General features: G+C 40.4%; 1 protein-coding gene across 3 annotated transcripts; it reads left to right on the top strand.

Annotated features, from left to right (window-relative positions):
* The first annotated feature begins 1903 nt into the window (after window positions 1–1903).
* On the top strand, window positions 1904–23378 carry LOC112266356. Of its 3 annotated transcripts, XM_024443748.2 has the most exons (10): window positions 1904–2100; window positions 8224–8511; window positions 8645–8911; window positions 10431–10697; window positions 10831–10914; window positions 11226–11252; window positions 11366–11422; window positions 14713–14787; window positions 19036–19098; window positions 19396–19981. In XM_024443748.2, exons 2-9 carry the CDS (start codon window positions 8433–8435, stop codon window positions 19056–19058), a joined length of 879 nt encoding a protein of 292 aa, XP_024299516.2. In that variant the 5' UTR covers window positions 1904–2100; window positions 8224–8432; the 3' UTR covers window positions 19059–19098; window positions 19396–19981. The 3 variants fall into 3 exon arrangements, with proteins under 3 accessions (XP_024299516.2, XP_024299514.2, XP_024299515.2); XM_024443746.2 differs by lacking the exons at window positions 19036–19098; window positions 19396–19981 and adding an exon at window positions 22548–23378; XM_024443747.2 differs by lacking the exon at window positions 19036–19098.
* The last annotated feature ends 1378 nt before the right edge of the window (window positions 23379–24756 follow it).

Raw genomic sequence — 24756 nt, 5'->3', positions numbered from 1 at the left:
CTTCAACTGTAAATATAGGACAAAACACAAATCACAACAAGAGAGACAACACTACATATAAAGATAGACCTAAGACAACAACGTAGCAAGGCAGCAACACATGACAACACAGCATGGTAGCATCACAAACATGGTACAAACATTATTGGGCACAGTCAACAGCACAAAGGTCAGGAAGGTAGAGACAACAGTACATCACACAAAGCAGCCACAACTGTCCGTAAGAGTGTCCATGATTGAGTCTTTGAATGAAGAGATAAAACTGTCCAGTTTGATTGTTTGTTGCAGCTCGTTCCAGTCGCTAGCTGCAGCGAACTGAAAAGAGGAGCGACCCAGGGATGCGTGTGCTTTGGGGACCTTTAACAGAATGTGACTGGCAGAATGGGTGTTGTATGTGGAGGGCTGCAGTAGATGTCTCAGATAGGGGGGAGTGAGGCCTAAGAGGGTTTTATAAATAAGCATCAACCAGTGGGTCTTGCAACAGATATACAGAGATGACCAATTTACAGAGGAGTATAGAGTGCAGTGATGTGTCCTATAAGGAGCATTGGTGGCAAATCTGATGGCCAAATGGTAAAGAACATCTAGCCGCTCGAGAGCACCCTTACCTGCCGATCTAACTTTAGCCTGGAGCTTTGATATGTGCTGATAGAAGGACAGTGCACCGTCTAGCCATACTCCCAAGTACTTGTATGAGGTAACCCTCAGTGGTAGTAATAACACCTGTGGGAAGAGGGGAATTCTTCTTACCAAACAACATAACCTTTGTTTTGGAGGTGTTCAGAACAAGGTTAAGGGTTGAGAAAGCTTGTTGGATACTACGAAGTGTCTGGATACAGCCCTTAGCCATGGTATATTGGCAATATAATATAAACATTATTTACAAGTCAAATGGAACGTAATTTTATTAAGAACACAATACTATGCTTTCTTGAATATATTCACAGATGAATCTAAGTACCCTCAAACACGGAGGACAGGTGCAGCTTTTAGTGTTCCTGAGTTGAAGGTGGCAGTGGCAAAAAGAGCAATGGATCATTTATCTGTTTACACAATGGAGTTGTTGGCCATACTAAATAAATGTTCAATAAAAAAAAAATACAAATATTGGCTGCAGTGGGTGGAGGAGGTGAGGCCAGACAGGATAGTCATCTGCTCTGACTCCTGTGCAGCACTGATGAGCTTAAATTCATGTGTATCTCAGAGCAGACAGGATGTATTGTATGAGGTTTTACAGTGTTTGTATAGGGTGAAATAGATGGGGGTACCAGCTCATGTGGGAGTAGAGGGGAATGAGGAAGTGTATATTATTGCCAAGCAGGCTCTTAAACATCCTAATGTTGAGATGATACTGTCAATCAGTAAAGCAGAAGCCAGGGGATTAATAAGAACAGTGATTAAAAATAAGTGGCAAGAGATGAGGAACAGGGAGAGAAAGGGAAGACACCAGAATAAGATCCAGGAAAAGGTGGGGGTAGGGAGGTCCTCAGGGTGAGAGGCTGAGAGAGAAGGGAGGAAAGTTTAGTCACAAGGCTGAGACACAAGATACACAAGGCTAAATAGTACATTGAAAGTGGTGGGGAAACATCCGACTGGTAGGTGTAATCAATGTCAGAAGGACATGGAGACAGTGGAAGATGTTCCATTTCAGTGCCAGAAAGATGTGCGAGAAAGGGGGCGATTGTTATTAGATTTGAGGAGTAATGTGGTTGATAAGACAGGATTAAGGTAACTTTTGGGGAAATCTTCAGAGGATGTAGTATTTCATTATGTATTTCGTTTCCTTAGGGAGACGAGATTATTGTGTAGGATTTAGACCTTCACTGTCTCTGGTCCACACTCCAGTCCAGTTGGTGGCGGTAATGCACTTTAAAGTTGGTTGCCAGCCGCTATATACAATTCACAGAACAAGAAAACGTTACTTTATTTTCAACCAAGCGGTCGCGACGCTTGCAGAGGGAAGAACTAAACCACATTTCACTTTCACAGCCTTGGGAAATTAAGATCAGAAGTAGGCTAGCTAACTAGCGCATATGCCTAAACTAACGCTCATCAGATTGTGTTTCTGGCTTTGTCTGGCGTGAACGGTGGTCTCCCGAGGTAAGTTGAGCCGACTGCCACACTGAAAAAAAAACATGGCACTCTGAAATCAAACTTGTATTGCGAAATTATGGATGGACAACAGCATTAACACGCTCTTCATATTTGTTTTTCAACATGGAAAGTTAGAAAGATTTTAAACGTAGTCGGTGGGTTTCGATGAGAAATAAGGTCGGAACACACCCTTATTTCGTTTAACTACGCACACACAGGCTTCAGGAAGCGATAGAATACTTAAGACACCCTCTCAGTCTTGCCAACTACTTTTCTGGCTAAATTGCTAGAGGCAGGTTTGTTTGTTTTTTTAAAACATTTTTTTACATTTTTTTTTTTTTACATTAACAACAAATCAATACAAAAAGCACATGAGGGAACACAAGCATACATAGATTACAAACAATGGACAATCGAGCTAGGGGCGGGGCTGGGGGCGGGGCTAGGGGGTACAATATCACATTACAATTACACAAGGACCTTAAGGGACATGCATATACTTACAATTCTAACAGCTTTTTTGTTAGTAAAGCATTTAACCGTCTTAAAATACAGTTCAATTTCTTTTTGTAGGGTACGAAAATGTGGTTTTCTGTTTGTAAATTTACATTCGTGTATATGAAATTTGGCCAAAAGAATAATGAAATTAATTACATAAAAATGTTTCAGCTTATTTCTATTGTATGTAAAGAATCCAAACAGTACATCTCTCCACAATACTGTAAAATCTTCATAAATGTGTTCAATTATAAACCTACTGATGTCTTGCCACAGTTTTCTTACATTCATTAAATGCCAAAAAAGATGCAATGCATACAATGCCAAAAAAGATGCAACACTGTTTCTGGGTGGTCATTATCAAAGGAGCAATTTGAGTTGATGTTTTCCTTAAACTTCTTCATATGGTGGTTGGCAGGATAATATTTATGAATAATTTCAAAAGGAAACTTCCTTAATTTTGTTAACAAGTAGGTAAGTGTGTGGCAACATCCAAACTTTTTTACAACGGATATTATCAATAAATCCGATCCAATAAGGCATGACATAAGGTATAGATACAACATCCTGCTGAAACATGGATCGTATCGCTCTGTTGTTGAATGGACCAAAAGAGAAACAAATCTTTCCTACTGATGAGTCAACAGGGTCAATAGAAGGTAGGCTCTGAGGGTCAGGTCTTGACACATTCCTGAATAACATAGCAACACCTGAGGGAATGGCATATAAAACGATTGCAAAATCTTTAGGTGTTACAGGGACCTTGTGAAGTGATACGAATTCTTTATAACTGAGTAAAAGACCCTCTGTATTTACCAGTTGGGTCACCAATAGGATATTATTTTGGAACCAATATTCTAAAAACAAAGAGGTATTTTTATACAATATATCCCAATTATTCCATATATAATATCTGTGTGGAGAAAAATTGTGTTTATAAATCAAGGACCATGACAAGAAAACCTGCCGATGAAAAGCAGAAAGTTTCACTGGAACTTTGTCAATATTATAATTACAAAACAACATGAAGTCGAGGCCACCAAAAGTAGAGAAGACATGATGAGGAATAACATTCCAGATAGAAGTGGGTGTTCTTAGGAATTGTTTTATCCAATTGATCTTAAAAGTATTATTTAAAGTAGTAAAGTCCAGTCCACCATTCTCATAAGTGTTCATTACAACAGTTTTCCTAATGTAATGGGTACGGTTTCTCCAAAGAAAATTGAAAAACATCTGGTCTATCTCCTTGCTAATTTTACTGTCAAGATATAAAGATAGAGCACCATATGTTAGTCTAGAGATGCCTTCAGCCTTGGTTATTAGGACTCTACCTTTTAAAGATAAGTCCCTCTGTAGCCATTGATTTGTTTCTTCTGAGTTTTTTTAATAAGAGGGTTAAAATTTAGTAAGCCTCTAGACTTCTGATCCTTTGTAATGGTTATGCCTAAATATGTAAGTTCTTCTTTTACTGGAATACCATAATATGAAGGTGTCACACAATCTTTGACAGCTATGAGTTCACATTTATTAATGTTAAGATATAGACCAGACACTTTGGAAAAGGATTGTATCACATTGCTAGAGGCAGGTTGATTTGTTGCTAAATGATGTTGTGATGTCATTGCGTGGTAACGTAAAACTGCGTCATTACATAGAATACACAAACTTTGCTCAAATTGACTGGCCATCTCGGCAAAAAATATGATTTGACATTTGTTCAGGTACAGACTCCCACTCTTTTCTTTACTTCTGGCTGTACATTTTTGATTGAGGCATGTTGATTGATGTTGTAAGTTCTGTTCAAGATCAAACATTCGTGACCAACTACACTGCTCAAAAAAATAAAGGGAACACTAAAATAACACATCCTAGATCTGAATGAATGAAATATTCTTATTAAATACTTTTTTCTTTACATAGTTGAATGTGCTGACAACAAAATCACACAAATTATCAATGGAAATCAAATTTATCAACCCATGGAGGTCTGGATTTGGAAAACCACACTACAGGCTGATCCAAATTTGATGTAATGCCCTTAAAACAAGTCAAAATGAGGCTCAGTAGTGTGTGTGTCCTCCACGTGCCTGTATGACCTCCCTACAACACCTGGGCATGCTCCTGATGAGGTGGCGGATGGTCTCCTGAGGGATCTCCTCCCAGACCTGGACTAAAGCATCTGCCAACTCCTGGACAGTCTGTGGTGCAATGTGGTGTTGGTGGATGGACATGATGTCCCAGATGTGCTCAATTGGATTCAGGTCTGGGGAACGGGCGGGCCAGTCCATAGTATCAATGCCTTCCTCTTGCTGCTGACACACTCCAGCCACATGAGGTCTTGCATTAGGAGGAACCCAGGGCCAACCGCAAGAGCAGATGGTCTCACAAGGGGTCTGAGGATCTCATCTCGGTACCTAATGGCAGTCAGGCTACCTCTGGCGAGCACATGGAGGGCTGTGCGGCCCCCCAAAGAAATGCCACCCCACACCATGACTGACCCACCGCCAAACTGGTCATGCTGGAGGATGTTGCAGGCAGCAGAACGTTCTCCACGGCGTCTCCAGACTCTGTCACGTCTGTCACGTGCTCAGTGTGAACCTGCTTTCATCTGTGAAGAGCACAGGGCGCCAGTGGCGAATTTGCCACTCTTGGTGTTCTCTGGCAAGGTGTTGGGCTGTAAGCACAACCCCCACCTGTGGACGTCGGTCCCTCATACCACCCTCATGGAGTCTGTTTCTGACCGTTTGAGCAGACATGCACATTTGTGGCCTGCTGGAGGTAATTTTGCAGGGCTCTGGCAGTGTTCCTCCTGCTCCTCCTTGTACAAAGGCAGAGGTAGCGGTCCTGCTGCTGGGTTGTTGCCCTCCTACGGCCTCCTCCACGTCTCCTGATGTACTGACCTGTCTCCTGGTAGCGCCTCCATGCTCTGGACACTACGCTGACAGACACAGCAAACCTTCTTGCCACAGCTCGCATTGATGTGCCATCCTGGATGAGCTGCACTACCTGAGCCACTTGTGTGGGTTGTAGACTCTGTCTCATGCTACCACTAGAGTGAAAGCACCGCCAGCATTCAAAAGTGACCAAAACATCAGCCAGGAAGCATAGGAACTGAGAAGTGGTCTGTGGTCACCACCTGCAGAACCACTCCTTTATTGGGGGTGTCTTGCTAATTGCCTATAATTTCCACCTGTTGTCTATTCCATTTGCACAACAGCATGTGAAATTTTGTCAATCAGTGTTGCTTCCTAAGTGGACAGTTTGATTTCACAGAAGTGTGATTGACTTGGAGTTACATTGTTGTTTAAGTGTTCCCTTTATTTTTTTGAGCAGTGTATATTCATTGGGTTTGGCTCGTCGAAGCCGTATTACTGCTGCTGCAGTCAGCCAACAATGATTTGCAATTTGCTGCTGGCCTGCTGCTGCCCGTGCACGAGCTGAGCGCCTGCTGCTGCCGTCACTCACAATGCACTTTTGCAGCCAGGCACGTGTGTTGTGACTGAGTGTGTGACAGAGAAAATCGTTTTTGTGTAATTTAGAGGGACAATGCGTGCATTTTAGCGTTTGAGTCACCTTTCAAAAGTTGCTAAAAGTTCCAAATACATTTTTAAAAATAGTTAATTTGTTGCTAGGTGCTGTTTGAAAAAAGAGTTGCTAAATTGGGATCACTGCACCCACTCCCCACAAATTAAGTGGACACTTCTGATGACGTATCATGACGTCTGACGAATCTACACTTGCAGGGTAGTTTGTCACTTCTTCGTCCCGCGATTATGTTTTCTGCCACCGGTAGCTTGTGGGTACTTCAAATGCGGTACAGTCAATTATGATTGCATGTCTACTTATATTAACTATATAATTAATACTATATACTGTATAATAGCTAGCAAATGAATTAGCTAACTAGCGTTAGCCTGCCTAGCTGGAATTTCTGAAGAAGGAAATGTTTTATTTATACAATTTCCAAAAGCTAACCAAACAAAAACATCATTACTTTTACGATATGTGTTTGTGCCATCAGGTGCATTAGTAGCACAATTTCTAACTTTACATTTGTTTTTACTTGTGTGTGTGTGTGTGTATATAGATAGATATATATCTATCTCAATGATGATGCTCTTGCTGTGGGTGATTCCCTGATCCACCTCTACGCAGACGACACCATTTTGTATACTTCTGGCCCTTCCTTGGACACTGTGTTAACTAGCCTCCAAACGAGCTTCAATGCCATACAACACTCCTTCCGTGGCCTCCAACTGCTCTTAAACGCTAGTAAAACCAAATGCATGCTTTCCAACCGATCACTGCCTTCGCCCGCCTGATTAGCATCACCAACCTGGACGGTTCTGACCTAGAATATGTGGACAACTATAAATAACTAGGTGTCTGGCTAGACTGTGAACTCTCGTACCAGACTCATAATAAACAACTCCAATCCAAAATCCTCACGCACTGATTTGTATCTGCAACAAGTACATTGGGTGGAAAAACACCGCTGGTTGGAAAATGTGCACATTTTCTTTGTGAATTTTTGAATATTTGCATTCAAATCTGTCGCCTATTGGATGGTAACCTAGCCTCTAACCAGGTTTCCATCCAACCTTTTTAATGCGAGTAAAGTGTGATCACAGGCCTGATGGAAACAGAAAAATATTCGGGGAACTTTCCAAATGTCGACAAAACAAAATACGCTAGACAAGGTGGGCTCTTTTTGTGTCTGTAAAATGAATTTTGTGCGAAATGTTTAACTGCTTTTATACGCAAATATTGATATATAAACCATATCGAAGTAAACTTGGAGTCACGCGATGATATGCCGTGTGTTCCTCCCACTATGACTCGGGAAAACATGTAGTTTATTAGGCTACAGATTCAATAAATGATGAACTTCACAGGGTGGTGAAAGTGCAAGGTGATGAGCTTGATGCTCCTTTCCAATAAATATTGAGGGTCTTATTCTAGTGACATGATGATCGATGCTTTGCTGCCGTTTGACAATTTAAAAATATCACGCTTATCGATAATAATGTAGATAGTTTACCCCCACTGTAGCTGTTGGCTAGAGCGCATGTGTCAAAACCAGATTGGGAACAGTTGCAATATAATGCAACAGTGTTTTTTACAAACCATCAGTAGTGTAAAATTCAATGGAAACCCATTTAAACTTGTATTCATTTTAACGGCAAAAGTTATTTTTATGTACACTACGTCATCACACACAGCCTTTTGTCTGCAAAAAGTCTGTTTGATTGAAACATCTCTCTGGAGGGAAAATCTGCATATTGTTTTTTTGCAGATTTTAGAATATTTGCATGAAAATCTGTCGCAGATTGGATGGAAACCTAGCTAGTGATGTGATAGTGGACAGGGTGTCCCCAAAGACTTTAATCTGTGGTGTAGTCTAGATACATTTCTGCTCCGGTGGTGGTGTTGGTGGGGGGGGACATACTAGTCAAAGTGGTCAGACTACATTGACCAGATGCAGAATTCTAGATATAAACAGTAAAGGTTGATAATAATGTATCTTTCAATGCCAATAGTGTTAGGACTACATATTTATACCCTCACCATAATGTGTTACCCTGGATACATTGATACTCTGATACATGTATGAAATGTCTGCTTTCCTAGATGATCTTTATCATAAAGTGGGAGGTGAGCTCGTGTTGACGCCGGACAAGTCCACAGTGACTGACTCCATCATAAGCGTCCTATGGAAGCATGGGAAGAACAAGGTGGCAGAGTGGGACCAGGGGTTTGGTGGTCTGGACATCTATGCCTCCTTCAAAGAGCGTACAACCCTGGACCAGACTACTGGAGAGCTGAGAATCAGTGGATTGATGAAAACAGACAGTGGAGATTATTCTGTGGAGTTCAACAGCAAACTGCTTAACAAGACATATACATTATCTGTTATCAGTAAGTGTTTCTGTGTTTGTGTACATATCTGTGTGTGTGTGTGTGTGTGTGTGGTTGTGTAGAAACAGCAGGTTATGTATTGCAGTGCCTCACAAGCTTCCAAATGATTCCTGTTTCTTTCCTCTATTTACAGAGGCAGTCCCCAAACCCACCATCACTTCTTCCTGTAACCCAGACAAAACCTCCTGCACTCTGACCTGTGAGGGCAACACCACTGATGCTGAACCAGTCACCTACAGCTGGAAAGTGGGAGAGGGGGTGTGGGAGGACTTAGACAAACAGATTAATGTCAATAAGAGTGACACTGGCAAATCAACCAACAGTTACAAGTACATCTGCAAAATGAAAAACCCTGTTAGTGAAGAAGTCAGTGATCCAATTGGACAAAGGTTTGGTCCAAGTGAGTGGACACTCAAGCGTGTTACAGTCTGAAATACATCATTGTCTCTACTATTATTCTGACTTTCACATTCTTAAAATAAAGTGGTGATCCTAAGACAGGGAATTATTACTAGGATTAAATGTCAGGAATTGGGAAAATCTGAGTATAACTGTACAGTCATTGCCAAAAGTTTTGAATGGCACAAATATTCATTTCCACAAAGTTTGCTGCTTCAGTGTCTTTATATATTTTTGTCAGATGTTACTATGGAATACTGAAGTATAATTACAAGCATTTCATAAGTGTCAAAGGCTTTTATTGACAATTACATGAAGTTGATGCAAAGAGTCAATATTTGCGGTGTTGACCCTTCTTTTTCAAGACCTCTGCAATCCACCCTGGCATGCTGTCAATGAACTTCTGGGCCACATCCTGACTGATGGCAGCCCATTCTTGCAAAATCAATGCTTGGAGTTTGTCAGAATATGTGGGTTTTTGTTTGTACACCTGCCTCTTGAGGATTGACCACTACTTCTCAATGGGATGACGGTCTGGGGAGTTTCCTGGCCATACACCCAAAATATGTTTTGTTCCCCGAGGCTCTTAGTTATCACTTTTGCCTTATGGCATTGTGCTCCATCATGCTGGAAAAAGAAAGGCATTGTTCGTCACCAAACGGTTCCTGGAGGGTTGGGAGAAGTTGCTCTCGGAGGATGTATTGGTCCCATTCTTTATTCATGGCTGTGTTCTTAGGCAGAATTATGACTGAGCCCACTCCCTTGGCTAAGAAGCAACCCCACACATGAATGGTCTCATGATGCTTTACTGTTGGCATGACACAGGACTGATGGTAGCGCTCACCTTGTCTTTTTTCCGGATGCCCCAAACAATCGGAAAGGGGATTAATCAGAGAAAATGACTTTACCCCAGTCCTCAGCAGTCCAATCCCTGTACCTTTTGCAGAACATCAGTCTGACCCTGATGTTTTTTTCTGGAGAGAAGTGGCTTCTTTGCTGCCCTTCTTGACATCAGGCCATCCTCCAAAAGTCTTCGCCTCACTGTGTGTGCAGATGCACTCATACCTGCCTGCTGCCATATCTGAGCAAGCTCTGTACTGTTGGTGCCCCCGATCCCTCAGCTGAATCAGCTTTAGGAGACGGTCCTGGTGCTTGCTGGACTTTCTTGGGTGCCCTGAAGCCTTCTGCAGAAATGCAGTGGAAATGTTTTTTTGGGGGATTCAGTTCATTTGGATGGCAAAAACTTTGCAATTAATTGAAATTCATCTGATCACTCTTCATATCATTCTGGAGTATATGCAAATTGCCATCATACTAACTGACGCAGCAGACTTTGAAAAATAATATTCTCAAAACTTTTGGCCTCGACTGTATTTGGCCAAGGTGTATGTAAACTTCCAACTTCAAATGTATACATTGTTATCAGTAAGTGTTTCTGTGTGTGCCTATTTTAAATAGAAGATTATGCAGTGCCTCACTAGCATTTTTCCCTGCTTTGTCTTTCTTTCTCCTGGATTTAGAGGCAGTCCCTAAACCCACAATCACTTATACCTGCAACACAGACAAAATCTGCATTCTGACCTGTGAAGGCGACACCACTGATGCTGAACCCGTCACCTACAGCTGGAAAGTGGGGGAGGGGGCGTGGGAGGTCATAGGAAAACGGCTGATTGTCTCTAAGAGCGACACTGGCAAATCAACCAACAGTTACAAGTACATCTGCAAGCTGAAGAACTCTGCTGGAGAAGGGGAAGTCAGTGATCCAGTTGGATCGGTGTTTTATCCAGGTGAGTGGACACTTATAATTGTGTTGATATGTTAGTAACACTGCTAGTATTGTAGACCATAATGAATGCTGCACTATGTTGAAAACCTGAAACTCCTGTTAAAGTATCAATACAACATATGTTTTCATTTCAGAGCCTTCTGAAGTCGGTGATGGTGGGATTGTTGTTGTTGTCGTCAGTGTAGCCATTGTAGCGCTTGTTGCCATTGTCATAACAGGTAAGAACAGCACATCTATAGTAACAGATCACTGCACATGTACATAGTTTTGAATCACAGATTGACATAACAGCAGCAACAACAGTGAGCTATACCCCCTGAAGGGGATACATGTTGTACCTGTATTTACAGTTGTGTTCAGATGTGCAGGTACTGTGTGCAGGTTGTTTATTGGTGCTCTCAGAAAAGATGGCTTCTAATTGCAGCTTAAGCGTGTAATTGTTGGTGAAGTCATAATAAGTAGCTGCTAGAATATTAAGGCAGACTTGTACTTTAAGAAGTTATAAAATATTAGTATTTTTACTCCCCAGTTTGGTTGGTGTGGAAGAAGAAAAAAGGTAGGTTCAACTCTTCATACTCACTGCTTCTCCAAAATGTTACACAATGTAAATTACATTTGAATGACAGTCTTAATAATGTCTTACGTTTGAGTCTCTCTTATTCATTTCAGAATATCCCCAAGACACCTGGATTGACTTTTTGAGAAAGTATTGTGGTGGAATGTGTGGTAAGTGTTACTTACCTTAACTAGACTCTGATCTATATTCAACCTGCTGACCGGGTCCCCAAACTAAAACAATCAGGACCCAGCACAGGACAGTAATGTTGTTTTTGTCCCATCACAGATATCCAGAAACCTGTTTTAATACAATTAGGGACCTTTACACACTGATGTTTGTGTGTGTGTATTGGTGGAAAAAATACTCAATTGTCATACTTGAGTAAAAGTAATGATACCATAATAGAAAATGACTCAAGTAAAAGTGAGTCAATCAGTAAAATAGTACTTGACTAAAAGTATCTTGTTTTAAATGCATTTAATTAAGTACAGTGGTGGAAAAAATACTAAATTGTCATACTTGAGTAAAAGTACAAAGTAAAAGAGAATTTTATACATAATTCCTTTATATAAAGCAAATCAGGCGGCACAGTTTTCTTGTTTATTTTTTACGGACAGACAGGCACACTCCAATACTCAGGCATCATTTACAAATGCAGTATTTGTGTTTAGTGAGTCCGCCAGATCAGAGGCAGTAGGAATGACGGCGCATTATATTGATAGGTGTGTGGATTGGACCATATTGTTGTCATGCCTGAGCATTCGAAAGGTAACAAGTAATTTGGGGTTTCATGGAAAATGTATAGAGTAAAAAGACCATTATTTTCTTTAGCATGTAGAGAAGTAAAAGTTGTAAAAAAAAAAGATATTTATATTAAAGTGAAGTACAGGTACTTGAAGAAATAAATAGAAGGGTGAGAGTGCGAGTGCACAGTAGTAATCTAGTCATAACCTTAATGCAACTGAAAGGGGAAATGCATCCAAAATTCAAGGAACTTCTACTCATTTTGCTGTAAACCAATGTTGAGGACCGTAAGGGAGAAGATAAGGAGCATTAACTGTTATTATAAGCAATTTGTACATTACTTTTCACATTGCATTTCTCAAAATAATAATAATAGGCCTTTAATTTGTTACATTCACTGCTAAAATGGACTAAAGTTGACCGCTAGACTATTTTATGTAAAAAACATCTTTGCGAATGGTGGTCCTCAAGCTTTTGACGGTGATTTGTTTTGTCCAATCATCAGCATGCATGTAGAATATTTCATGCAATTTTTTCATTGGCAGAATTGACATCTTTCATTTGTGCGATCTGATTGAGCTGATCTGCGTGGCTCTCCCACACAGCTCCCCTGTAGTAGCCTAAAGGATATGGCGCCGACAGAGACGGTCGCCTCGCTTCGCGTTCTTAGGAAACTATGCAGTGTTTTGTTTGTTTTTTCCCCTATACACATTGATGGGACAGTAGTGGATAAGGTGGAAAGTTTTAAGTTCCTCGGCATACACATCACAGAAGAACTGAAATGGTCCACCCACACAGACAGTGTGGTGAAGAAGGCACAACAGCACCTCTTCAACCTCAGGAGGCTGAAGAAATTTGTCTTGTCACCAAAAACACTCACAAACTTTTACAGATGCACAATCGAGAGCATCCTGTCGGGCTGTATCACCGCCTGGTACGGCAACTGCTCCGCCCACAACCGTAAGGTTCTCCAGAGTGTAGTGATGTCTGCACAACGCATCACCGGGGGCAAACTACCTGCCCTCCACAACACCTACACCACCCGATGCCAAAAAGATCATCAAGGAAAACAACCACCCGAGCCACTGCCTGTTCACCCCGCTATCATCCAGAAGGCGAGGGCAGTACAGATGCATCAAAGCTGGGACCGAGAGACTGAAAAACAGCTTCTATCTCAAGGCCATCAGAATGTTAAACAGCCACCACTAACATTGAGTGGCTGCTGCCAACATACTGACTCAAATCTCTAGCCACTTTAATAATTAAAAATTGGATGTAATAAATGTATCACTAGTCACTTTAAACAATGCCACTTTATATAATGTTTACATACCCTACATTACTCATCTCATATGTATATACTGTACTCTATACCATCTACTGCATCTTGCCTATGCCGTTCAGCCATCGCTCATCCATATTTATATGTACATATTCTTATTCATTCCTTTACACTTGTGTCTGTGTGTGTGTATAAGGTAGTTGTTGTGAAATTGTTAGATTACTTGTTAGATATTACTGCACGGTCGGAACTAGAATCACAGGCATTTCCCTACACTCGCATTAACATTGCTAACCATGTGTATGTGACCAATAAAATTTGATTTGAAATATACATTATTTTATAGAAAATAAGGCATTGACTATTATGTTACTTAAATGGGACTAAGGGAGTGGAGAGGTTTGTATGACATTTTTAATAAACAAAAGAAAGTTACAATTACTAAAATAGGACTAAAATGACTGACTAAAACTAGACTAGAATCGTCCAGTCGACTGATAACAAAGGATGAAATTACTTAAATGGGACTAAGATTAAAGGTAATTTAGTCATAAAGACTATCTAAAATGGGTAACAAAATGAACACTGCCTCTAACTCGGGTACAGTAGTAACACTAACACACCTTCTGAGGCCATTTTGACGATGCAGACGTGAAGATGTTGCCAGAAATTTGTTTCTCATATTTGTGGTGGCATTTATTTGAATAATGTTTTTGTGACATGCAGATACAGTTTAAGGTGTGATTATTCATGTGAGTTTAAATGTAGTTTTGTGTGGGGCTAGCATATATAAAATGTGAATGATGCAGTTGCAATCTGCAAGGAAAATCTGATGGTAAGACAGTGGCATTCACCTGGAATTCTACCACTGAGTATCCTTTTCAATGTCATCTAGAAGTGAACACAACAAACACTAATATGTAGTATTTCTGTGAATGAGAATGCTAAGCTCAACTAATGGCAGTGACGGAGTCCAGCCAGAACAAGGCAAGTCATCCAGTTAATTTAAGACTGTATAAACAGAAGTCATTTCTTTAAAGATGGACTATATGGAAATCGCTCCTCCATTTCCTTGTTGAAACCATTCAAATAGTTTACCTCCATTTCAGTTTATGGGAAAAAACAAGGAGTCATTATGTAGAGAATCATTGTACCATTTAAACCACTGTGAAATATATTTTCCATAACCAGAAATATTGTATATTCGGCTCTTTGAAGCTGGTGTACAAAACCAAAACGGGAAGTGTAGAAATAGCACACATAGAACAGATCCACCGCTTCTTATGGGAAGCTTATGCTTTCAATGGGAATGAAAGATCTATAACTCACATTTCTATGTAAATATGGTTGGTTCGCCCAAAAAGTTACGTATTGTAGAATTTGATACAGCAGGAGAGAGGCTGAAGTTTTTCCTTCTGTGTGATTCTGCAGGGGTTCCTTTAACGCCCAACACCAAAACGGGGGAAGATGGCGCAGACAAAGCTGGAAGGGGGCAGGGGAATGAAGGTGTGTATGAGACTTTACAGTACCCTCAAACCATATTTGTCCTGGATGATTTGATTCCTGTAACAGAAGTATAGAGGGTTAATCTAGAACAGGAGTGTCAAACTCATTCCATGAAGTGCTTAGTAGTTATGTAAAAATTCTAATCAATTAAGGGAGAAGAGACTTTCAATTTCTTCAAACAATCATAGTTTAATATCAGTTAGTTATTGCAATAATAGAGCTGGTCAACGACAACCCGTAGGTGATGCAGAGGTCTTATATAGTAGACGTAGAAATGGTGGTTCCACCTCTCCCTGGAATAGTTCTCGGAAGCAAAGATGATTAGAGTGTCTGCAGGTTTTTGTTTTTCCCTTTCAATTAAGACCTAGACAACCAGTTGAGGGGAGGTCTTTGATGAATTAAGGTCACTAATTAGTAATCAAGTACAAGTGAGGAGTGAAAATCCAGACACTCGGCCCTCTGTGGAATGAGTTTGACACATGATCTAGTACAGGTATTCCCAAACTGGGATTGGGGGTACTCGCAATGCCGTTGGGGTACGCCAAATAAAAATGTGATTCCCATTATATACAGTTGAAGTCGGATGTTTACATACACTTAGGTTGGAGTCATTAACTCGTTTTTCAATCACTCTACAAATTTCTTGTTTACAAACTATAGTTTTGGCAAGTCAGTTAGGACATCTACTTTGCATGACACATGTAATTTTTCCAACAATTGTTTATAGACAGATTATTTCACTCATAATTCACTGTACCACAATTCCAGTGGGTCAGAAGTTTACATACACTAAGTTGACTGTGCCTTTAAACAGCTTGGAAAATTCCAGAAAATGTCATGGCATTAGAAGCTTCTGATAGGCTAACTGACATAATTTGAGTCAATTGGAGGTGTACCTGTGGATGTATTTCAAGGCCTACCTTCAAACTCAGTGTCTCTTTGCTTGACATCATGGGAAAATTAAAAGTAATCGGCCAAGACCTCAGGAAAAACAATTGTAGACCCCAAAAGACTGGTTCATCCTTGGGAGCAATTTCCAAATGCCTGTAGGTACCACGTTCATCTGTACACAGAATAGTATGCAGTTCTAAACACCATGGGACCACGCAGCAGTCATACCGCTCAGGAAGGAGACGTGTTCTGTCTCCTAGAGATGAAAACTAGTCCTATATCGATATGACCTGAAAGGCCGCTCAGCAAGGAAGAAGCCACTGCTCCAAAACCGCCATAAAAAAGCCAGACTACGGTTTTCAACTGCACATGGGGACAAAGATTGTACATTTTTGGAGAAATGCCATCTGGTTTGATGAAACAAAAATGGAACTGTTTGGCCATAATGACCATCGTTATGTTTGGAGGGAAAAGGGGGAGGCTTGCAAGCCGAAGAACACCATCCCAACCGTGAAGCACAGGCTGTGGCAGCATCATGTTGTGGGGGTGCTTTGCTGCAGGAGGGACTGGTGCATTTTACAAAATAGATGGCATCATGAGGAGGACAATTTGGTGGATACAATAAAGCAACATCTCAAGACATCAGTCAGGAAGTTAAAGCTTGGTCGCAAATGGGTCTTCCAAATGGACAATGACTCCAAGCATACTTCCAAAGTTGTGGAAAATGGCTTAAGGACAACAAAGTCCAAGGTATTGGAGTGGCCATCACAAACTCTGACCTCAATCCTATAGAACATTTGTGGGCAGAACTGAAAGCGTGTGCGAGCAAGGAGGCCTACAAACCTGACTCGGTTACACCAGCACTGTCAGGAGGAATGGGCCCAAATTCACCCAACTTATTGTGGGAAGCTTGTGGAAGGCTACCTGAAACGCTTGACCCAAGTTAAACAATTTAAAGGCAATGCTACCAAATATGAGTTGAGTATATGTAAACTTCTGACCCACTGGGAATGTGATGAAAGAAATAAAAGCTGAAATCATTCTCTACTATTATTCTGACATTTCATATTCTTAAAATAAAGTGGTGATCCTAGGATTAAATGTCAGGAATTGTGAAATAGATTTAACCTCAATTTGGCTAAGGTGTATGTAAACTTCCAACTTCAACTGTATATATTCAGGCAAAAGAAGAACTGAAACTTAGAACACTATCCCACCAAAAGCACAGACCCAAATAATGGTTAATTACGCCTTCATTACTGTGAGACTTTAAAACTCTATAAACATAAACTCAGAACCAAAAAAGCACAGTACAACAGCAAGCAGCTGACACTAATTGAGAAGTCCATAAACACAAACAACTTCTGGCAAAATTGGAGAGAGAAAATCAAAACATGAGGAATTAGTGATACAAAATGGTGAGATATGGACAACTCATTTTAAAACAAAACACTCTACAAACACTGTTCAAATTGACACAAGCGCAGAACAATGCCAGATTCATGAGAAGTTGAATGGCTTAGAAAAAGCTATAAAGGACAATCAAAATCCATTGGACTCCTCAATTACTGACCAGGAGCTCTATAAGAAACTTCAGGCCCTCAAATTTTAAAAAGCATGCGGACCTGATGGCACCCTAAATGAGATGCTCAAACTCGCTAGTGCAAAATTTTAATTGGCTATATTAAAAGTTTAATTTGATCATGAGTGTAGGTTATTTCCCTGACATAACTCATAACTCCAATCTATAATAACGGAGACAAATTTGAGCCTAACAATTAGAGGCATTTGTGTGAACAGTAACCCGGAAGGTTTTCTGTATTATTATAAATGCAAGAGTTCTAAACTTCCTTAATAAGCACAATGTCTTGAGTAAAAGCCAAATTGGATTTATACAAAAACATCGCACGACTGATCATATTTACACCCTGATAGATAAACATGTCCACCAAAATATACGCTTGCTTTATCGACTTCCAAAAACCATTTGGTTCTATTTGACATACAGGACTGTTCTACAAATTTATTGAAAGTGGTGTAGGGGGTAAAACCTATTACATAATTGAGAGAGAGATCCAGGAGCGACTGAATACCATACTATCCAATAAGTATGGTAGAGTAGCCAGACTGAAGCCACTCCTAAGTAAAAGGCACATGACAGCCTGCTTGGAGTTTGCCAAAAGGCACCTAAAGGACTCTCAGGCCATGAGAAACAAGATTCTCTGGTCTGATGAAACCAAGATTGAACTCTTTGGTCTGACTGCCAAGTGTCACGTCTGGAGGAAAGCTGCCATCTGTACGGTAAAGAATGGTGGTGGCAGCATCATGCAGTGGGGATGTTTTTCCAGTGGCAGGGACTGGGAGACTTCTCAGGATCAAGGGAAAGATAAACGGAGCAAAGTACAGAGAGATCCTTCATGAAAACCTGCTCCAGAGCACTCAGGACCTGACTTGGGCACACAGCCAAGACAATGCATGAGTGGCTTCAGGACAAGTCTCTGAATGTCCTTGAGTGGCCTGTGCTTGAACCCGATCAAACATCTCTGGAGAGACCTTTAAATAGCTGTGCAGCGACGCTCCCTATCCAACCTGACGGAGCTTGACATGATCTGCAGAGAAGAATGGGAGAAACTCCCCAAATACAGGTGTGCTAAGCTTGTAGTGTCATACCCAAGAAGACTGGAGGCTGTAATCGCTGCCAAAGGTACATCAACAAAGTACTGAGTCAAGGGTCTGAATACTTATATAAATGTGTTTTTTTTTTCTTCAGTTTTTCAACTTTTTTTGCATTGTCATTGGAGTTTTGTGTATAGATTGATGAAGGGGGGAAACGATTTAAATATATTTTAGAATAAGGATGTAAGTAGCAAAATGTGGAAAAATCCAGTGGTCTGAATTCTTTCCGAATACACTGTACAGCTTTGCGTTATTTAATGGTAGGCCTATTTAATGTAGCCTATGGGTTTTGCTCTGAGGTGAGCCCTGACGCCATTTCGATATCCTTTATTCGCGCTGAGTGCCGATACTTCCCATGCTCCTGACTGTTTTTTGTGCTGTTTTAATGAGCGCCTCTTGGGCTACCAGTCATCATGTGGCTTCTCTACAACATCCTGTGCTTTCTTGTGGCAAAATTACATGAATCACTGTTGTTGTTTACCTTGAGGATTGTTAGAGCAAGTTTGTGGACCAGAAAAGACCAACTAGGAAATCCCTGTACTGTTTAATTGTTGTAGGGTATGAGGGTGTGAAGGGAGAGCAGGGATGTGTGTGTATGCATTAGCGTGCTTACCTGCATGTGTGCGCTTGCGTGTGTGAATGATTAAGTCCAACTCTTCTGTTTGTGTGTTTTCTTGCCAGAAGCCAACCTGATGATGGATTAGAAAGACCACCAGTAAAGAATCCAGTGTTTTAGGATGCTAAGTAAGAGTCTGAGAAATACACCAACCACAACATTTATTAAGAAATCATTAGGAAGTGCTCACGTTGTTATGTTTGGGATTATCAACATGTGGTATTTTAATTTGGATCCAATGAACAAAACAATGAACAAGTCAGATTGGTGCTGGTATTCTTAAAGGAAAGGAAGAACACCTGTTGTTGCATAACATAAGACCATGAGTTTTTCCAGACCATGTGACCTGACCAGGAAAAACTCCTGGCCCTAGTCATTAGTAATGTTTTGTCTCATGAGTTCTTTCCTCTGTTGCTTCCTTCCAGCTGGTGGTCTTCCTTGTGGGGTAACTGAGGAGCAGAAACATGGGGTTTGAAGGCTCTCAGTACATGACTCCATATCTGTTACATTGAGACAAACGACCAAGAAGAGAGAAACATGTTTGAACTGTTGGAGAAATTTTAAATGAAGGAAAACAACAAGCAAATATTGCACATAGGAACTTCCATGCAGTCAGATGAAGTATAGTGAGCTACAACGTATTGGCACAATGACATCTTTTGATGTTTTGGCTCTGTACTCCAGCACTGTTCCCCGGGCGCCACAGACTTGGATGTCGATTAAGGCAGCCCCCCCGCACCTCTGATTCGGTTGGGTTAAATGCGGAAGATGCATTTCAGTTGAAGGCATTCAGTGACTAGCTATCCCCCTTTCCCTTTTGGATTTGAAATGATACAATGGCTATAAATGTTATAGTGCAGACTGTCAGCTTTAACCCAATATGGATGAGAATACCCTCTAATTAAAGCTGACAGTCTGCACTAACTTTTTTAGGGTATGGGGCAGCATTCGGAATTTTCGATGAAAAGCGTGCCCAAAGTAAACTACCTGCTACGCAGGCCCAGAAGCTAGGATATGCATATAATTGGTAGATTTGGATAGAAAACACACTAAATCTTCCCAAACTGTTAAAATAATGTCTGAGTATAACAGAACTGATATGGCAGGTGAAAACCTGAGGAAAATCCATTATTTTGAAATGGTTCTTTTTCCATTGAAAGCCTATCCACCATTTAAAGGGATAGGACCCAGATTTTGACATTGTTTCAGGCTTTTATTCTGAAAAATTAGGGAGAATGACCACTGTGTCAGTGGATAGTGAGATGTCTCCAGAGCTGGTTACGGCGCACGACCGAGAGTGCGCCTTGTTTTTCATTTATATTGACGACGCTATTGTTGTGGTTGAAATATTATCGATTATTTAGGCTAAAAACAACCTGAGGATTGATTTATAAACATCGTTTGACATGTTTTTAAGAACTTTATGGATACTATTTGGAATTTTCATCTGCCCGTTGTGACCGCATTTGAGCTATTGGATTACTGAACAAAACGCGCCAACAAAATGGAGGTTTTTGGATATAAAGAGGGACTTCATCGAACAAAACAAACATTTATTGTGTAACTGGGAGTCTTGTGAGTGCAACCATATGAAGATAAACAAAGGTAAGTGATTCATTTTATTGCTATTTCTGACTTTCCTGACTAATCTACTTGGCTGCTAACTGTTTGTAATGTTTTGTGTGCTGAGAGCTGTCCTCAGATAATTGCATGGTTTGCTTTTGCCGTAAAGTCTTTTTGAAATCTGACACGGTGGCTGGATTAACAAGTTGAGCTTTATTTTGATGTATTGCACTTGTGATTTCATGAAAGTTAAATATTTATAGTAATTCGAATTTGGTGCTCTGCAATTTAACCGGAAGTTGTCGAGATGGGACGCTAGCGTCCCACTGTTGCATATAACCTCAGTCATTGTATCATTTCAAATCCAAAGTGCTGGAGTACAGAGCCAAAACAACCAAAAAAGTGTCACTGTCCCAATACTTTTGGAGCTCACTGTATAATGTGATGAACAGTGTGCTTTATGAACTTACAGTACTTCAGAAATATGAGGGCAATATTTGTATCTCAGAACATTTTGATGATGGACAAAAACGAGATTCTTATACTTTGTGAGGTAAATAACTTTTTGGGTGCTTACTCTTTCTCACTGTTATTGCCTCGTCTTTACAAATCGGCATCAATAATGTACAGGTTGTTTGAAGCCATAGTATCTATCACTTTATTGTATGATGCCTTTTTTTAAATAAATGTCTTAAATAATTTCATAATTCTTAAAGCCTTCACTTGATTTATGTCAAGGAATTTGTACAGGTTGTTATTGTTTTCTTTCTCAGAGTGGTTTGCCAACCCCCAAACTAGGAAAATTATAGTGTTGGTTGAGAGGAACCAGGCCTGAGAGGTAGAGCTCGTCCTCATCTGCCTTGTAAAGAGGGAGAGAGCTCTGCAGTACTGAGATGTTGTATTACTAACAACGGTGCATGTGTATTTGTTTTAATACCTTTTAATATTTTAATTTGACAAACAGTGGTTGTCTTCATCTAATTCCTTCAAATTACCCTCTGGTATATCTGTTTTCACAATACACATTGTCACCTGGATTTTAATAACCTTTCTCAAATTACATCAATCTGTGACGGACCGAAGTAAGGGGAAACTGCAGTGTACACTAGTTGCCACCAGATAGGTAAGAACATTTGTTTGGCAAGACCACTAACCTGGTATATCCCAGGTTTTAGTTTTGTTACTGGTATGTCTCAGGTAATTAGGTCACAGAAGAAGTTATGAATTAAGACCAACCACATTGCTTTATTTTAGGACTGGACTGTTCTATAATGGAGTCCTGGCACATGCAAAAACATCTACCTGTACAATCATTGTATATATCTCTCTTTAAACTCCAGGTTTCACGCTGTAGTGATGTGTTGATAACTGAATGCATCTGAACACCAATTCTGTTTCAGCACTTTTGTCTTAATGTATTTTTTCCCAAACTTGATTGGTGAGGAAGGTCTGTATAGGGCTGGGCTTGAGCCATCAACATGCATATCCCTATCTGAAACCTTAAGATCTGTGAATACTGAGTTAGGGAAAGGGACTAGTTAAAACTAGACTTCGATCAGTCTCGTTGCATGTACTGGAAGTACTTCTTGCCAAACGGATCACACCACAGGACTGACGATTCCTAAATCAAGTGTCAACTCCTGAGAGTTGACACTGCTGTGAAAAACAAATGCACTTGAAAGTGCAGTGTGTTAAATATATTTTATCTGCAACAATTGAATTCCAGCCTGCATGTACTGCCAATACTTTGAATTGTGATATTTATATTTTTTCAATGAAAGAAGTTGTGTTCTATATGGGATTTTATTATAATGACCTCTGACAGTGATTAAAAAAATATTCAAACCTGATTGGTGAAAGCAATGTAGTGTATACATGATGTGTATGTGCTCGCATGTTTGTTCCAGTTCTTGCAGTGTTGTCAGTCTGTGCCCCTATATTAAATAGCAGATTATGCAGTGCCTCACAAGCATTTTTCCTGCTTTGTCTCTGTCTTTCTCTCCTGGATTTACAGAGGCAGTCCTTAAACCCACAATCACTTCCTGTAACTCCAACACCTTCTGCATTCTGACCTGTGAAAGCGACACCACTGATGCTGAACCCGTCACAGCTTGAAAGTGTGGGAGGACTTTGACAAACAGCTGATTGTCTCTTAAGAGTGACACTGGCAAGTCAACCAGCAGTTACAAGTACACCTGCAAGCTGATAGTTGTTAGTGGGGAAGTCAGTGAGCCAGTTAGACAGGTGTTTGGCTCAGGTGAGTGGTAATGATAGGCCAGGGCGGTAGGTATCCTAGCTGTTAAGAGCACTGGGCCAGTATCCGAGAGGTCGTTTGTTCGAATCCCTGAGCCAACTAGGTAAAAAAAAAAATCTCTGTGCCCTAGAGCTAGGTACTTAACCCTAATTTCTCTGGATAGGAGTGTCTGCTAAAGGACTGAAATGTAAATATGCCTGATCATAAATACTGATTGTTAATACAGATGACATTTATAAAAATAAATAAAAAATACAAACATTTTCAAAAATCAGTCTTCATGTCAGAGCTGGTACTGCCATTTTAATTGCAGCTGGTGACCCTACCCTACTTAGTTTGACCACTTGTATTGGCGTTCATAGACATTTAATCAGTAAGGACAGTACATTTTGTCATCACTGCCCTGGTGGTGGGTAGGTCTCTCACACACACACGGGTTTATGATGGTCGTAAATACCGAAACTCCTTTCCCCACTCTGCCAAAATGAAAGTTGAGAATCCTTTTAACACGGAGAGACACTTGGACATCAAAAGGTTGAATAATTGAACAGTATTGTACTGTGTTTATGTAACCTTTTTATAACAATGCAAGTCAATTAAGAACAAATTCTTATTTACAATGACTGCCTACCGGGGAACAGTGGGCCTTGTTCAGGTGCAGAATGTGGTGGAATATTGACTCAGAAATATAACACTCTTACAGGAACGTGTGAATTCAAAATATACTTTGCTACATTGTATTAAAGCTGAGCCCTTCCATGGAAAGACTAAATTCTCTAATCACAGTTCTGACTTTAAAGACTTTCCCATCTTTACATAGCACCACCTTGTATGTACATGAACAACTCCTATTGGCCTTATAGTTCTCATATAGAATCCCCTCCCTCTATATGAAATTAACTCCTCTTGACCTTTCTCCATCATTATCTTTCCGTCTCAATTCTTGCTTGTTAACGCCCACATCTGACAGCTGTATAGGTTATAATGGTAGCAAGCCCTGTTCATATATGTTCCAGTCCTTATATTATATCCACTCCGTCTTAGCTCTCCAAAGTGGACAGTCTATATACTGCCTGCTAATATTGGAGTCATGCACTAGATGACCTCATTTCTGTATCTGGCCAATGTAATTATTGGCTTGATGTTTTCTCAGCATAGCAATTGCACCTAGTTACATTGAATAATCTCCCACAAGAATGTCATATTTTTACCTTGTCAGCTCGGGGATTCAATCCAGCAACCTTTCATTTACTGGCCCAACGCTCTAACCACTAGGCTACCCGCCGCCATAGGTGGAGTGGTCCGTGGACACTTAAGGAACAGTCATGTCCAGTTTGTTTCATTTGGTGACCTCCTGAAGGACAGGAGACACACATTACTGTTTCTTTGTTTGTATACACTTCAATTATGGGGTTTGCATCTGCATGTTGTATAAAATAAATGATTGAGTATAGGAATACTTTTGGAAAGATGTAATGTGATGTTAGTCTTCTAAATGTGAATTGTTTTTCATAGTAACTTATGATCGGTCAGTGGCCACGCCCCCATGAGCAAAGACATTTACATCGGCGTATTCTACTAAAAGTATAAAACCAACTTCCAACAAAATTTGACCAAAACACGCCAGGTGATGCTGGTGTGTGAAGTGGTTAAAAACTACAACTCTACCAAAGGACAAGACCAGAAAATGTGGAGATCATCCCCACGCTGAAATTGTGAAGAAATCTACAAACTAAAGACCAATTATTCAGGCTGCAGCTGTTTAAATACTTTAGTCTGGTAAACACATCTGATCTAAGAACATTTCCGAATGGTACACTGACATCCATTATAACAACCTACAACTACGACAGACTTTGATCTCTGGTGGACAAACCAGAGGCTTTCTGTCGACTGACTATCCAGCAGACGGACCGGTGATCACAGAGGATTGACAAAGGTATACACTCGTAAATATGTAAATTGCTAT

The sequence above is a fragment of the Oncorhynchus tshawytscha genome, linkage group LG14 (genome assembly GCF_018296145.1).
Source record: "Oncorhynchus tshawytscha isolate Ot180627B linkage group LG14, Otsh_v2.0, whole genome shotgun sequence".
Lineage (NCBI taxonomy): Eukaryota > Metazoa > Chordata > Actinopteri > Salmoniformes > Salmonidae > Oncorhynchus > Oncorhynchus tshawytscha.
The sequence above is the reverse complement of the archived record's forward strand: the minus strand, read 5'-3'. Positions and strand labels throughout refer to the sequence as shown.